The sequence below is a fragment of the Pseudorasbora parva genome, chromosome 25 (assembly GCF_024679245.1).
Source record: "Pseudorasbora parva isolate DD20220531a chromosome 25, ASM2467924v1, whole genome shotgun sequence".
NCBI lineage: Eukaryota > Metazoa > Chordata > Actinopteri > Cypriniformes > Gobionidae > Pseudorasbora > Pseudorasbora parva.
The window spans coordinates 30,001,986-30,019,299 of record NC_090196.1 but is presented as its reverse complement, the minus strand read 5'-3'; the positions used below and the strand labels follow the sequence as shown (position 1 = coordinate 30,019,299).

General features: G+C 38.1%; 1 protein-coding gene and 1 long non-coding RNA gene across 4 annotated transcripts; one reads left to right on the top strand and one right to left on the bottom strand.

The window, feature by feature from the left end:
• On the bottom strand, positions 1 to 14,119 carry saxo4 (stabilizer of axonemal microtubules 4). Of its 3 annotated transcripts, XM_067436669.1 has the most exons (12): positions 13,882 to 14,117; positions 9,479 to 9,602; positions 6,346 to 6,463; positions 6,098 to 6,242; positions 5,922 to 5,985; positions 5,747 to 5,826; positions 5,505 to 5,570; positions 5,007 to 5,093; positions 4,828 to 4,911; positions 523 to 617; positions 164 to 265; positions 1 to 67 (listed from the first exon to the last, which is right to left on the bottom strand). In XM_067436669.1, the coding sequence occupies exons 1-12, from the start codon at positions 14,014 to 14,016 to the stop codon at positions 28 to 30; spliced, it is 1,140 nt and encodes a 379-aa protein (XP_067292770.1). In that variant the 5' UTR covers positions 14,017 to 14,117; the 3' UTR covers positions 1 to 27. The 3 variants fall into 3 exon arrangements, with proteins under 3 accessions (XP_067292770.1, XP_067292769.1, XP_067292771.1); XM_067436668.1 differs by having other exon boundaries at positions 1 to 265; positions 13,882 to 14,119; XM_067436670.1 differs by lacking the exon at positions 13,882 to 14,117 and adding an exon at positions 9,947 to 10,007 and having other exon boundaries at positions 1 to 265.
• On the top strand, positions 13,882 to 14,674 carry LOC137065107 (uncharacterized). The gene is made up of 3 exons (XR_010901595.1): positions 13,882 to 13,996; positions 14,195 to 14,259; positions 14,486 to 14,674. It is a non-coding gene; the product is annotated as an uncharacterized lncRNA (long non-coding RNA).
• The last annotated feature ends 2,640 nt before the right edge of the window (positions 14,675 to 17,314 follow it).

Below are 17,314 nucleotides of genomic sequence, written 5' to 3'. Positions count from 1 at the left end.
TTTTGTGTTTGAACCAATATTTCAGATTTATTGTGAAGCCAGGACATTATATCCACTAAGATTAAACCTGTGTGAAAGACAGAGACAAAAAGAGGACGTTATTATTAACAAGTGTTCAAATGTACATGAACGAGGGATGTACTGTATATGTTTCTGTCTGTACCTATCAGTGTCTCGTCCACTGTATCCGCTCTCTCGGTGTCTCTGTATGCCTCCTTTCACCCGGTTTGATCTCTGCTGCTCCAATGACGATTTATCACAAAACCTGCAACAATTATAAGGACGGAAACCATATTTAAACCAACCAGAGCACGCTCATCCCCACAGCATCCAATCAGAACACACTCATTCCCCCTAGTAACCAATCAGAGCACACTCAACCCTCTGGTTTGAAAGAATACTTCACAATTTCATGCAGTAGTTGCCCATGCCTGCTGGGCACAGACAGTCGGTTTAAATAAATGAGCAATCAGTTTTGCCAGTCAAGTACTAGGAACACACTTAGAGACAGACATGACTCACTTGCTTTGGTAGTGTGTGAGGAAGTGTTGCGGGTCGACTGGTGTATGCGAGAGGCTTGTGATGTTGGGGGCGTTCAGGACGAATCCTGATGAGCCCTGTCGAATACAGAACAGACAGTACACAAAACCATTCTAGAAATCTCGCTCAAAGCAGCAGCAGCAGCAGCACACCAAAAAATAAGATTTCCAATCATCTTTTGAGTGGATGACTATTGTTGTTGAGGTGAGACATGCTATCTTTGTGTGCTTTTGGGACATTAAATCGGAACTGGCACAGAACGGACTGTCTTCCAAATAGCTTTTCTAAGGAGAACACATTTTGCTCAATCTTTTTTTACTTGTTGTAAGACCAATTAATTGACAGTGAAATATAAAGGAACAGTGTATCCTCCAACATCATGTACAGATTTCCATCACCCTTATGTCATTCCAAACCTATATGACTTGCTTTCCTCATATGTTAGGCATCTGTGTTGGGGTGGTACATTACAAGAAACTCGAGTTATGTAATCAGATTACTTTTTCAAGTAACTAGCAAAGTAATGCATTACTTTTAAATTTTAAAAACAAAATATCAGAGTTACTTTTCCAGAGTTTTCCCCTTTATTGACTGAGAGCTCCCCATGTTGAGAAAAATCGTAAGTGCAGACTGGCGTTAAGTGTTAAGATGACGGTTATTTTAGTTGTAGACTAAATGTGAGCATGCATTTACTAAGCTTGCTTGCTTGCACACACACACAAAAAAAGCAAAGAAAAAAAGTATTTTTTAGTATTCCTCAAAATGTATAAAATCAGTCAAATGCAAAACCAGAATACTATGCAAACCTCCAATAATTAAATATGCTTCTTAAAACAAATACTTTTATGCATTTAATCTCACTTTATTGAACAATGTCAATGCTGACCATCAAAGATTCAGTTTAACCATTAGCAAAAATGACTTTAGATTTTTAGTTTTTATGGGTGAAGTGAAACTTTTTTTCTCCTGTGTCCTATTCTTCCGTTATCCAGAAGGGCAGCACAGCTGAAAGGTTTGTTTGAATTTCCATTTCCTATTTGCTTATTATTGTTTGATCTTATTATTTAAATTTTCCCCAAAAATATAACGTTTTTGTTATAAAACAAACAAACAAGCCCAGTCCGGGTGAGAAAAAGAGATGCAAAAGTATCATTAACTAATTGCGATGGTTTAAGAAAAGTACTTTTCAATTAATATTGTAATGCATTAGCCTGACAAGCCAGACCCACATCAAGATGTTTGGTCTGGAAACTCACCATTAACAGCTCAATCCGAGGGGCGGATAAACGGTTGTCTTTCAAACTCCCTCTGCACGCGATAGGATAGCGCTACAACCAACCAGAGCAACGAAGGTGAAGCAGAGCTTGTTGATAATTCAACTTTTGCCGTATATGTATGTATGTATGTATGTATGTATGTATGTATTTATTTATTTATTTATTTATTTATTTATTTATTTATTTATTTATTTATTTATTTATTTATTTATTTATTTATTTATTTATTTATGTCTTTAAAGAACATTTTCCACAATTAATGAAACAAAACAAAACAAACAAAAATATTTAAATAAAATAACCAAAGAAATATAACAAATAATATGCATAACCGAAAAAGGTATAGTCAGAAGCCACTGCTTATTTATTTATTTTTTCTTCCAATGGATTAGATCAGAACAACATGTATAAATATAATTAAAGTTATATAACACTATAAAGTTATAGTGTTTCTATAAACATTTCTCAGAATGTACAATGACAATTAAAAAGATCACATAAACATACAGTACAGGCCAAACGTTTAGACACATTACTATTTGTATTTCTTCTGCTCATCAAGCCTGCATTTATTTGATCAAAAAATACAGATTTTTTTTTTAATATTGTGATCTATTATTACAATTTAAAATAATTGGTTTTCAATGTATTCTACTTTAAATGATCATTTATTTCTGTGATCAAAGCTGTATTTTCAGGATGGTTCCTCCAGTCTTCAGTGATCATGATCCTTCAGAAATCATTCTCAGATGAGGATTCATTATGAGTGTTGGAAACAGTTCTGCTGCTTAATATTTTTTTCATAACCTGTGATACTTTTTTATAATTATTTGATGCATAAAAAGGAAAAAAGGAAAAAAAAAAAAAAGAAGTAAATGTTTTAAAAATAGAAATCTTTTGTAACAACAATATATACTGGTCAGTCATTTGGGGGTCAGTCTTTTTTTTTTTTTTTTTTTTTTTGGAAATAAATCAATAATTTTATTCAGAAAGGATGTGTTCAATTGATAAAAATTGATAGTAAAGGAGATTTATATTTTTTGAAAATATGATTTTATTTTGAATAAATGCAGTTCTTTTGAACCTTTTATTCATCAAATATATTAGGCAGCAGAACTGTTTCCAACACTCATAATGAATCCTCATCTGAGAATGATTTCTGAAGGATCATGATCACTGACGACTGGAGGAACCATCCTGAAAATACAGCTTTGATCACAGAAATAAATGATCATTTAAAGTAGAATAAATTGAAAACCAAATATTTTAAATTGTAATAATATATCACTATTACATTTTTTTTCTGTATTTTTGATCAAATAAATGCAGGCTTGATGAGCAGAAGAAACGTCTTTCAAAAACATTACAAATAGTAATGTGTCCAAACTTTTGGCTTATACTGTGTATACACATTTCAGATATTACTACAATAAGTTTAGTATTACATATACCAATTATTTACATTATAAATAAGTATTACGTTGTTTTTAAACATTTTCTTAAATTTGCAGAATGAATAACAGTTTTTTAATTCCATCTCTAAATTATTCCATAAATGTATCCCTTTGACAGATATACATCTATTTTTTATATTAGTTCTTGACCAAATTTTTTTAAACATGTGAATTTTGAGTTTGTACTGACTCTCTCTTATTTCGAACAGCCTCTTAATACAATTTGGAAGTAAATTATTATATACTTTATACATTATCTGTACAGTATAAAAATCAACTAAATCAAAACTTTTACAGCGTGTTAATTTAATAAACAATTTATTTGTTGGTGCATAATAGTCAACCGGTTTTATCAGTTTTATCGTATGCGGTTGGCAAAATGCCGAACACATCTTCCCTTTTTAAGAATGACTTCAGTGCCGTTCTTTGTTCTTTTCTCAGAGAAAAGCTTAACTCCAAGTCTTCCAGAGTCGCGGTCAAAGCTGATTTGAAAGACCACCGTTCGCCAGTTTCTGTGTTTACTAGAAGCACACGCACGCGCAACTCGGACGTCATTATATTAAGCACCGCCCACCGACTCTATACACGATGTGATTGGCCTGACCAGAGTTTGGTTTTTACAGCTCGCAAGTCTATGAAGAGTTGCTAGACGACATTCGCTGCAAATTTGCTGCCGCTAGAGTGCACAGGGCCGGCGTTTGCTTTAGGCGATCTAGGCGGTTGCCTAGGGCGAGAATTCTGTTGGGGGCGTGGGTGCCCTCTAGTGTCACCCTTAGGCTTACTTCCCATTAATCATAGAATTACAACAAGCTAAATAAAACAATGTTATTAAAAATGATCATCCTAGGGCACCCCCTTAGCCACACGTTTAAACATCAAAAAAAGAAGTGGTCTAAACCCTTTGGGTGCACAGGGACGGAAAAAGAGAAAGGAAAAAGATTCAAACAAAGCCCAGTACAGAGGTAAGTCTTCTCATCTCAGCCATTAAGGTGTCAAACAAAATAAATTGACTTAATATTATTAATATTATCAACTAATTTTGGACGGTATTGGATGTTTCATTGGTGTCACTAGATAGTTAGTTTTCTACATATTACAAAAAAAAAAATTTGCTGACAATAACCTACATGGATGTAAAAATGTCAAAAGACTAGTACGTTATGTGGATAATGTATCATTAGCATGCTAGTTATGAAAAGTACACAAAATTCAATCTCGCCTAGGGCAACCAAAGAGCTAGAGCCGGCCCTGAGGGTGCATCTAGATTTCTAGGCTAGTAATGCATTACTTAAAAAAAAAGAAAAATCCCTTTTTTTAAGTTAACTTTTTTTTTTTTACTTTTTTGAATGTGCTCAGATATGAGTACGATTGGAAAAGCTGCAGAGGAGGAAAAGATTAAACAGGTTTAAAGGGTGTGTAAATTACAACAGAATTTACATTTCTTGAGTGAACTTTTCCTTTCAAAGGTTCTTCATTAAAATGTACATTGGTTGTTTATTTAAATATATTTGATGGCCAAACTAATCTAGAGGGCAAACTTTATTAGTTTTACTTACCATCGGCCCAATAGACAATCTTTTTAGAGCAGGTCTAGTGTTTGGTCTGCCGTCCTCGTGACTAAAGCCACCTTGCAGAGAGGCCTGTGGGAAGAACATCCAAAAAACACACAAGCTCAGAGAACTTGATGTTGTCTTATTAGTATAGTTTATCTAAAGAGTGAAAGATAGGTACTCACTGAACTGGTCAGAGGCCTCTGGGTTTCTCTTGTAAATCCAGTTTCTCGAAGTGAACGGGAGGCAAGTTTTGGTAATGCTTCACTGCCCTGACACACACACACACAGTTTCACTATATTAGTGAGGACATTACATAGACTCCCATTGATTTTATATCAGGTCAATGATACTTTCTATCCCCTAACCCAACTCCTCTCCCTAAACCTACCTATCCCAGAAACGTGCAAAACAATAGATTTAAATAAAAACTTTTCGGCCGTTTTATAAAACTTTTTTAATTAGTGAGGACCAGTCAAATGTCCTCACTAGTGAGTTGTTTTCATATTTTACTATACAAGTGAGGACATTTGTGCCCTCACAAGTATTGCCAAACAAGGAACACACACACACACACACACACACCAAACCTCATCCAGCTGAGACACACTACAAATCACATGAATGTGGTGATGTTAAAGGAGAGCGTAATAGCAGAGGATGAGAGAAACAGAGAAACCACCTGTAGGAGAGATCCGGGCAGGAAGTCAGTCCTCATCACACTTTCCTGTATCCTGCGAGCGTCGTCCTGACAACCATCATCACCCAATCAGAGCAGAGAGTCAGCATAACAATGGAAAAAGGATTTGATTATGTGACTCGCATGAATACAACCTTAAGAATTATGGATGTGTGCAGTTAAAAAAAAAAAAAGTATTGCCAACAGAATGATTAACCCCCCCAAACACACACACACACACACACCATGTTAATGTGTTGAGGGAGGAAGGTGTTTGGCTGTAGATTGGTTCCCTTAGTGTATCCACTCTCTTCTATTGGTCCAACTAAAACAAACACAGTGGAATGAAACACCTACAATGCTACATCAAGAACCTTTGAATCTCTTAAGAAACCCATATTTTAAAACCACACTAATTACCCAAAACTCTGAGGCGGTGAGAATTGCAAGTGCCTTTATATTCAGTCTGACGGGGCGCTGCTCTCTAAAAGACAGGGAGATAGAAAGTAAAAGAACAATGAGGCCAGGGTGAAGTGACATGGCACAGTGCCCTTTGAAAGCTGCTGCGTTTCTATGTGTGTGTCTTTGGCTCTCACATATCTTGGCTGAGTTTGGAGCTGCAAATATCCACTCTCTCTGCGTCTGGACCCCGAGCAGGCCAAAGGCTCCGTCCCGTCGGGCAGAGCCAGACGCTGGTAATGACGCTTCGATTGAGACTCAAAACTGTCCAATAGTGAGAGCCTAAGAGAGAAGAAAAAGGCAAAAAGTGTTTGTCTTAAATGATTTACTAAGGTGCAAAAAGGTTTTTACACACACACACACACACACACACTCTGGGCCATACCCAAACTGTGGATTATCATAGCGGTCCAGACTGGAGCTGTAGTACAGAACAGGACGGTGGTTGGCAGAGTAACCTGTCCCAAAATGATTTCCTACATATGGCTGGAATAACTCCTTACCTGGATAATAGAGGACACAACTCATGACAGATTCAACATCTTATTCTACAGCACAAATAAATCTTACAGGATATCTACAGTGGAACTAATAGGTTTACACAACACCATTTTCATCTGCGTTTTGGCCGTACATTTACACGAGACTGAGCCTGAAAATGCAAACTTTTGGAAACGGGGTTTCAAAGTGCGAGTTTTTGAAAACGATAACGCTATTGTCTCTGTGAAAACTACAAAAACGTTGCAACTGATCTTGACTGCTGAGACCACCAGAAGTGTTCGAATGGCAATCTTACTAGTCCCTACTGACAGAGGCCATCATTGACCAAATCAATTACATCAATGTTGACCATAAAATCCACAGATTTGCAACATCTTCAGCTGGGTGCACACTGTGATTTATAATAGTCCTTTACGAGTGTTCCTTGTCAGACTGTACGAACATGATCGCCGCTGTAAGCCATGTCACACACTGTAAGATCTCAGTTGTCATTAATGTCAGACTGCACGATACTCAAGGCGCGCTAAAATACGACGCACACAAGAAAACTCGTCTGAAGTTTTATATCATCAATCAATGACGTGTTCGGTGACGGTGAGCTGCATTACACGCGGGACTGAAATGCTGGCTACAAAGAAATCTCTAGCTCTCGTTTCGGTCATAGTTGGTCTTGAAAAACAGATATTTGACAGTCGTCGTAGGAGAAGTCACACTGCAGGACTGTGCGCCAAACCTTTTGACACTGCCAGAATTTGGTCTGAGGTAAAATTTGATCGCAGGTGTCATTAATCGGCTGCCGGTGAACATGTCAAACTAACAATCAAAGTCTTCAGATTTTAGCCTAGGATCTGAGGAATCTTTTAGGACTTACAAAATTTGTCTCGGACAGCCCAATCATGGCCAAAATCGCACAGTGTGCACCCAGCTTTAGACTCATAGGATTTGTTTTACGATATCTGTATGTCAATTAATAGTTACTTAAGATATTATCTGCAATGTTTATGGTCTTTTAGGAGAGGATAAGTATTTTTTTAAATCGTTGATGTATCTAATGCACACTGTGCACAGGTCAGTTAACTGACCAAACATAAAAACTTCCATATGTAGGGCCTATAGAATTACGGAGGAAATGTTAAACATTCATATCAGTGTTTAGCAGTAGAAATTAATTTGAATAGCTTATACAATAAATATTAATACAAGCCTCTGTTATTATATTGCACTATATTCTAGGCTATTCAGATTCAAAGGCCCTGTCCCAAATGGCACGCTAAACCCTCACGGTCGTCCTCTGAGTCTGTACTTTCACGAAGTACTGCCGCTTTGACTGCCGGGTAGAAGTCCAAACTTGCAGGCTCAGCTGAAGTGCGCATCGAGGGGGCATAGCAGCCGCAAAGGAGGCGCTAATGAGCACCCTTCTTTAAGCTTAAATGACAAATGGGACACCCTACGGTCTTGTGGACTTAACGGACACGTGCACGCAATGGCCATTGTAAGTCTACGAATCCAAACGTGCACATGAAGTGTGCTATTTGGGAAAGGGCCAAAGTTTGCCATGCATCATCTTGGAAATAAAGCAGTCAGGGTTATTTATCTAAATAAGTTATGTGTGTATTTTATTTCCTGATTGAGCATTGCAAAAGCTATTTCAGACTCTTAAAATAATAATTCCCCAAAAGATAAAAATTTGCCCACGATTTACTGAAATGTCAAATCATCCTAGGTGTATAGACATTCTTCTTTCAGACGAACACAATCGGAGTCATATTAAAAAAAATGTCCTCGCTCTTCCAAGCTTTATAATGGCAGTGGATGTTTATGATTTGAAGTCCATAAAAGTGCATCCATCATAAAAGATATCCACATGGCTCTGGGGGGTTAATAAAGGCCTTCTGAAGCAAAGTGGTGGGTTTGTGTAAGAAAAATATCCATATTTAAAGTTATAGACTAACATATTTATAGACTAAAATACTAGCTTCCAACAGATAGACACAATGGCAAAAAAATAACCCCTGACATAATGCAGGATGTAGTCGCAGACTTTGACTCCTCTGATTAACTCGTCTGTGTTTCGTTCGTCTGAAAGAAGAATGTCATATACACCTAAGATGACTTAAGGGGTGAGTAAATCATTGGCTAATTTTCATTTTTGGGTGAAATCCAATGTCAAGTTTCTCACTTTAGTTCACCCAAGAAAGAATTTAAATTCTGTTTTTATTTTCTCGCCAATGTTTTTTTCTTCTTCTGAATAATAGTAGACATTTTGAAGAATCCTACAGAGCTTTTTATGCTATATGTGACACTGGACCATCAGACGGGTATATTTGTGGTAATAGCCAATAGACTGTCTGGGTCAAAATTATTTTTCTTTTATGCCAAAAATAATTAGGAAAGTGATTAGTAAAGATCATGTTCCATGAAGATATTTTAAAATTAGTAATATGCATTGCTAAGGACTTAATTTGGACAACTTTAAAAGGGGATTTTCTCAATATTTAGATTTATAAATCTCATAAAAAAAAGACCCTTATGACTGGTTTTGTGGTCCAGGGTCACATATATGTAAAGTGATCTGTATGACATTATATTCACTAATATTCACTACAATATGCACACTATAATATTCACTTGGTGAAGTTTGATGGTCACAACGAGAATCAAAAATTCTCGTTTTCCACAAAAACAAAACAAAAACAAACAAGTCTAAAACGATGTAAAAATGAGGAAAATAATATATATATTTTTAAATACTTGACCTATTCTTGCTCCGATCTAGAGTTTTAAAGGTTTCAAGTAAAACGAGGAATCAAAACAATTATAATGTGCTGTAGAAAAGATGGATAACTGTTTATATTTGAAAATGTGGCTTAGAAAAAGTCTAAGGAAAAATGTGACCTGATATTATCTGGCTTCAGAAGCAGCATAATCAGACCCAATAATTATATATAAAAACACAAAGTAGCCTATAGTTTGATGAAAAGTTAGACTGAATGCGAGATGTGTGTGTCCTTTATCACCATAAGAGTGTCTGAAGGAGGTGCAGTACTGGTTGAGGCCAGTGTTAGCGGGACGGCCCTCTGCTCTGCCCGTTCCATATGAAGACTTGATCGCACCCAAGGGTCCAACCATCTGTAACTGTGACTATAACCAAACACAAAACAACCACTGCACAAACACACTATGACAAATGTATCCTTAACGTGTTGTTTTATTTCAAATACCATACTGGAAGAATTACAGATTGATATAAACAAACATTTTCCAGTAGCCTATTTTTATCAGAAGTCACATTGACACCAACCTCAGATAAAACATTTATAAATGTCATGCTAAAGATTTCATCACCTTATTTATTTATTTAATTGCGTCATTAAAATGCGCACTTGATGGGTCGTTGAATCAAGAAACAACAACTGCTGATATTATTATTGTTTTAGCATGATTTAAATAACCTAATAACATTAATAAAGCGGTTCGTCCGTTACCTGTCGGCCCTCCGCGAAGTAAACTACCTGTGCGTGGCGCTGCTCTTTTATCTTTGTCCTGGTAACGGTTACCTGGTAACGAGCGCAGTCACAGACGAGTTTGTCACGTGACACACGTGAGACAAGACGCGGGAAGGTGAGGTGACAACTTTACAGTACATTGCGCTACTGTTCAACAAGAATTTTTAATAATATTCATATACAAAATTCAGCTGGTTGAGATTAAAGGTAAGAGAGACATTCTAAAGGGACACATTCACGGCCTCCGAATTTATGTCCGACACTGACATGAATTACAGATTTGTGATCACCTCGTTTTCACGGTAATCGGCATCGACGTAAATCCTGCAAAATGTATATTTTAATTATTAAAAATATATATTTATAACACTATACTCAGTATTATATTACATTTGCATCAAATTACAAAAACAAGTTAGCTGTTTTGAGGGCACAGCTGACGGTAAAGTGTACATCTTTCCCTCTTTTGACTGCCATTATCAATCTCTCTCAATTTTTATTTCTCTTTTTAAAGGTCATGAAAACACTATTGTTGAGTTTTTATTTTGCTATTTGAAAAAATGGGAACACACGTTTGTTTTTGTGACATATGAGGACATTGCATAATGGTTTTTATACTGTACAAACCGTATTTTCTATCCCCTTACACTGCCCCTACCCCTAAACCTACCCATCACACAGACACACACACACACACACAGACACACACACTGCCCCTGCCCCTAAACCTACCCATCACACAGACACACACACACACACACACACTGCCCCTAAATCTACCCATCACAGGAAACATTCTGCATTTTTACTTTTTTTTAAAAAAACTCATCCTGTATGATTTATAAGCATTTTGAAAAGTGGGGACATGGCCAATGTCCTCATATTTCACCCTCTCCTTGTAATACCTGTGTCATACCCATGTCATTATACACATTTGCGTCCATATATGTCACAAAAACATGTCCACACACACACACACACACAAACAAATGTATCCTCATTTACCCAACTGCGACTTCTTCTTCTGAGGGTCCCGGAAATGTAAAAAGGGCCTATTACCAGATAGATAGATATATATTTAAAAAGAACTAAATTTACGTTTTTAAAAAGTGTGCACAAATGTATTATAAATTGTATGCAGTATGCCCTAGAAAATAAGTTGTGGATTGGAGCCTAGTTCACTAAATAAAGATAATCAATCTCAGAAACTTTATTGTGAGTTTAAATGAATTAAAAACAAGACTGACTTTCTGCTCTCAACATATTTCATAACTGCTTTAAATTTTGTTCTTGTCTCTTAAGAATTTACCTGAGACATTGAATGCCATCAGATATTATCCAGAGAAATTTGACGTCCCTTTAACAGATGATGATAGTTTTAAAGGGATAGTCCCCGCAAAATGAAAATTAAACCATGATTTACTCACCGTCAAGTCATCCTAGGTGTATTTGACTTTCTTCTTTCAGAGTTAAATTAAAAGTGTCATGGCTAATCCACTCTTTATAAAAACATATTTAAAGTCATATTTAAAACTAAAAACAGCTAGCTTCCGACAGACGGCCTACACAAGTTGACTTATGGCAAAAGAATAACCCCTGATGTGATGTAGTGACGCCTCTCACTGTTCAAACAAATGGAGCTGGGGAACAAACTCACAAATTCTATAAAAATTCTCATTTTAGACTCTAATTCATGATTAATGACTAATTCACTCTGGTGTTTTGTTTTGCGCTATCCTCTGCGTTCATCAATACGTCTTGCGTCAGTTCAGGCATCAATCGATCGCCATAAATCAGTGCGTACCGCCATCTGTCGGAAGCTAGTTATTTTAGTTTATGAATTTTTAAATATTGATATTCTTCTTACACAAATGAATTGCTTCAGAAGGCCCTGGAGCCATGTGGAGCACTTTTATGATCATAGATGCACTTTTATGGATTCACCCACTTACTGCCATTATAAAGCTTGGAAGAGCCAGGACATTTTTTTTATGACTGATTATATTCGTCTGAAAGAAGAAAGGCATACACACCTAGGATGAGGGTGAGTAAATCATGGGCTAATTTTAATTTTGGGGTGAGCTGACCTTTAGCTCAGCCGCACAGCTCTGGGTGACTGTGGATGTATGTGACCACAGGGTGGCGCTGTTGTGCTGTTCAAATGAAGCACCGGACTGGCATCTGAAGCCTTGTCACTTCACGCCCTTTGTTTTACATCATCATGTTCAATGTCCCATGATGCACATATGTCTTTATGTAATACTCACTGTGTTGAAAGTGTGCTTATATATTATTATCAGATTCCCGGACATACTTGGCATCTCTGTGTGGCCTTGTCTGTGTCACAGCTGAAGTAATTTGCATAATCACCACGGCCTCCACCGTGAGTACGGCAGTAACACATCACGACATTAATATTACTCTCCGCTCTGGAAAGATAAAGTCAAATCCATCATTACGGCAGCTATCAGCACGTCCCCGCTGTCTACCTGTCTCCCACATTAATTCTCTCTCACCTTCAGTGAGAGGGCGTCGGCGCTCCTATCTCCCAGCGAACGAAGGCAAAACATTGCTCCTGCAGGGTGGCCTGTCGCTCTCCCGGGAGCCGAGTGCGGGCGTTTATTGAGCGGTGCATGTAGGCATGACTGCCCTTGCGAATAACGGCACCGTTGGGGTTGCTCAAGCGACACAGTGATGTGTCCGTGACCGAAAAACTCTCTCCCTTTCTGCAGTCATCTCCTCACAGGATTAATCTTTGTGGCATGCAACAGGATATGGAACGGTGAGTAGGGGAGTGCTGGGTTTTATCAATGCAGGTGAGATGAGGTCGGTTCAGGTAAGTCACAGAGCTCTTTTACAACGCTATGGTAAGTGTTTACCAGCAGGAGGTGATCTTTGGACCTAATCTACACCTTTAAACTCCAATTTCTGAGTTGACCCACAAACTTGTCTACCTTCGGGGTGGTGACCAGCCTAACCCCCTCAAAAACAGTTTTCTAATTCAAGCACAAAGTTGGGAACTTATAATCGAGATAAACGTAGCATGAAAGGTTTTCCCAACTCATTTTAGGCACATAAGGTGAAGACAATCAGGGATAAAAGTTGCAAGATTGCTAAAATAGTACCCAGTCCCAATCACCCATTTCAATTTATGAAAGACACACACACACAAAAAAAGCATAACTGGCACAACGTATGAAATAGAAGCATTTTGAACTGTTAGAGACGTTACACTTTCTTTATAGTTGAATATGAAAGGCGGTCCACCGGAAGCTAAATATATTTCTTATAAAATCCCATCAATTTGCTTCAGAAGGCCTTTATTAACCCCCCGGAAGCCGTGTGGAGCAGTTATATGATGGATAAATGCACTTTTTGGGGCTTCAAATTTTGTGCTGTAATTATAATGCTTTAATTAGCAAGGACATTTTTTTTTAGTAGAACTCCTATTTTTTTAATACAATAGTATTCATCTGAAAAAAGAATGTCATATACACCTAGGATGGCTTGAGGGTGAATAAATTATGGGATCATTTTCATTTTTGGGTGAACTAACCCTTTAAGGATTAAAAAGAGCACAAGACTAGTAGGCTAATTAGACAAAGCAGATGGGATACGTTTTGATTTTATGTTGACTTAAACATGTTTAATTCTTGTTTAATAATTATACATGCATACTAATTAACATGATCTAATATTTAAGATACTATATAAAATATGCACTTTTAAGGATTCATTTGTTTTATCATAGCGCTACAAAACATACATTCAGAAAACAAACAGGAATGGTGAGCAGTTTATTTGAGACATCATGGAGCAACAGCCAATAACAAAAGGTCAGTATACACTCAATAAAGAGATGTTGTCCAGTGGGACATGATGTGTGTGAGAGTGATGGAATGTCTTTTTCTTACAGGTAGAGGAACTCCTGGGATTTGGTGAAGAGGAAACCAGGTTGGATGCACACACCTCAACCTTAGGAGGCAAATGCAGGCGAACAAGACACGGGCGAATTCGCTGGAGAAACAGGTAGGTAGTCCCCATAGCATGAACAGAGACCAGACCAAGAATTGAAGTGAGGTGTGTTCTTAAAAAGGAGTTCAGATGAGGTGCAGGTGTGTGTGATAATGAAGTGCATGCAGGTGAGAGTCGAGGAGGATGCTGGGAAGTGAAGTGCAGAAGTGTCCGGGGACCATGTGACTGTAATTGGTGTTATTTTGCCAATAGGCTTGTTCGACATCACTCAGCGATGAGCAGACAGATCAGCGGCTGACTTGAAGCAGTGCATGCCGGTTAGAATTTTTTTTATCTGATCCACGATTGGCCGGATTCACCGCATGACAGCGATCACGGGCGTTTCATGTTTATTCTAAAACCTTATGTTACACTAATGCTCACAAATAATTTATTTATAACAGTACAACCTCTTTAATGTAGTAGCGATGTTATATTGTCATGTTTATCAAACACAGCGCAAGGAGAAGGAGAAAGTGTCTGACTTCACGTCTCCATTTGCAGCTCCTCCCCGTCTGCACGCGGCTACTCTCGCCGATCGGAAACATCCAGCCGCAGCCGATGTCGAACACACCTACTTATTGAGCAGTAGGCTGAATGGAGTCGTTTACTTCCAGCCTTTGTGCTAAACTAGGCTAGCGGTGGGTGCACCACACGGAGATGAAAATGGTATGTATGGACTTATCTAGCTCTGGGGGAGTCTGCGTGTTTCTTTAAAGTGCAGAAAAATATAACCTAAAACATCCTTTCCCTTATACATTCATTTTACAAGACCAGCGTTTTGAATTTGCAGCCTCATGCTAATGTGGCCATCAGTCATATCTGATAAAGTGTTGCGTGCAGACAGAATGTCACTCTCAGACCTGGACAGGAACATTGTGTTCCAATCGCTGACCCAGAAGCGTTTAGGTTAGCTGATCTCCTTAGTAAAGACTGGCATGGTGATTGACATTTGCCACAAAATGACCACTGCAACTATCTATCTTTGACATTTTCAATTAAGAAGAAAAATGATGGGATGTAAAAAAACCTCCTCAGGAGCAGCCCGATTATTTTCCCTCCTCAGGCTCATTTTGTTCCAAAACCTACTGAGCTGCCTACGGAGTCAGCATTTTAAGGCTTCATAAGTATGCAAAGACCTTTCCAAAGGTGCCTAATTGTAGCCAAAGACAGCTTTGCATGTGGAGAAGACAATACCAGGATGCATTACAGTTGGATAATATTGCAAATGAATACTGAATAGTATTGGAAAAAAAAGGGTGTGTTAAAGGAACACTCCACTGTTTTTAGAAATAGGGCTTATTGAACTTCTTTTCTACATTTAGATATGTGGGCAAATGCATTTTTATCTCAGTGAATGCATTGTTTTAGTTTGGCAGGGTCGCCGCTAGCTTAGCTTAGCATAATGAATGGAATCCTATGTTGCCAGCTAGCGTGTCTAGAGTAAAAGTGATCCCAAAAAAAACAAACACCCACCTAAATAAGTCTTGTGACCTGTGTATTCACAACAAGTACAAATAGCGATGCAGATTAAGACTAGGCGATTTCCTAGGCATTTATTGATTAGGGACTATATGATGGGGAAGTGCAGGCGAAGCAGAGATATCATGCAACACATTGCGATCGCTCAACAGACGGAGGACGTGAGGATGAGAGCCGTGATATCTCTGCTTCGCCTGCGCTTCCCCATAATATAGTCCTAAGTCAGTATCTGCCTAAGAAATCGCCTAGTCTTAAAGGACAACTCCGGTGAGAAATGAACCTAGGGGTTATTAACAGATGGTTACCGAGTAGATCGTTCTCTGGGATGCGTTTTCTTGAAAATCGAATGTAAAGAGTTTTATCTCTAAAAACAGATTAGCTAATAACACTAGTCTATGGGGCACAGGGTAGACACAGGGTGGTAAAATTAAATCACTAGTTAATACCACTAACAAGGCTCAAAATAGCCTCACACTAACACGGTAGCATAATGAGGGTCCCTACATGCAAACCCAAGCATTGAGAACTTTGTAAGAGTGCAAACAGTTTAATAAGAAGATACGTTGTAAACATAGTGCCTTCTGACAGGCACCGTCTCGAAAAACAGTCCCGATGAATCGATCTACGAGCGCTGTTCTAAGTGAGCTGGTCGATAGGAATTAAGTTTGTGAAATGTAATAACATGGATATTTTTATTTTTATTTATTTATTTTCTCTGTTGTGTTCAGTGTTTTCTTCCGGAAACAACGGACCATATGAGATTCCAAGTCACAGTTCATCACTTAGCAGAGCTCTCGTCGCTCGATGAGTCGAGACTGTTTTCCAAGATGGCGCCTGTTCGTGAACGCGAAATGCGCTCTGTTTATAAAGTATCTTCTTATTAAACTGTTTGTACTCTTACAAAGTTCTCAAAGCTTCGGTTTGCATGTAGGGAACCTCATTATGCTACTGTGTTAGTGTGAGGCTATTTTTAGCCTTGTTAGTGGTATTAACTAGCAATTTAATTTCACTACTCTGTGCCCCATAGACTAGTGTTATAAGCTAATCTGTTTTTAAAGATAAAACTCTTTACATTCGATTTCCATGAAAACGCATCCCAGAGAACGATCTACTCTGTAACCATCTGTTAATTACCCCTAGGTTCATTTCTCACCGGAGTTGTCCTTTAATCTGCAGCGCAATTTGTACTTGTTGTGAGTACGCAGGCCACAAGAAGTAATTAGGTGGGTGTTTTTTTTTGGGGGGGGGGATTACTTTTACTTGGGACATGCTAAGTGGCAACATAGGATTTCATTCATTATGCTAAGCTAAGCTAGCGGCGACCCTGCCAAACTAAAGCAATGCATGGCAAAAATGCATTCGCCCACATATCTAAATGTAGGAAAGAAGTTGGTGTGGAGTGGAGTGTTCCTTTAAGCATTTTTAAACTTTTGCCATTATCTTAACAACAACTATTGTAATCGGTTGACAAATCGCCCATGTGGAGCACTGAATTTTGTGACACACAGTTGATGTCTAAAAGAAATTCCCTCCAAATCAATCGCTTAAGAGTTTTCTTGCCAGTTGGATGCTGTCTTAGAAGGCAGATACCCATGTAGGCAGCTCACTAGGTTTTAGATCAGAGCTACTGCATCAAAATTTCATCATTTCCCTGCTGCAACCACAGGGGTTTGGTTTTGAGATTACAGCTGACAGTAGACACTAAACTTTTACCCAGAAGCTACGTCTCTAATGGAACCGTTCCATTCTTTCACAAAACCCCGAAACTGACACCACTCATCTCACGTTTGGCAGGCTAGAAGAGAAATGCTCTTTCCAACACCACATCTCTGTCTGTATCCCTTCGGCGAC

Bases quoted from the DNA above. Each gene is read 5' to 3' on its own strand.
- saxo4 (XM_067436668.1), bottom strand. From the start codon at position 14,016: ATGCTATGGGGACTACCTACCTGTTTCTCCAGCGAATTCGCCCGTGTC. The intron at 4,912-5,006 runs GTGAGTACCTAT...TTCTTCCCACAG, and splicing joins AGAGGCCTCTGACCAGTTCA to GCCTCTCTGCAAGGTGGCTT. The intron at 266-522 runs GTGAGTCATGTC...TAATTGTTGCAG, and splicing joins CTCACACACTACCAAAGCAA to GTTTTGTGATAAATCGTCAT.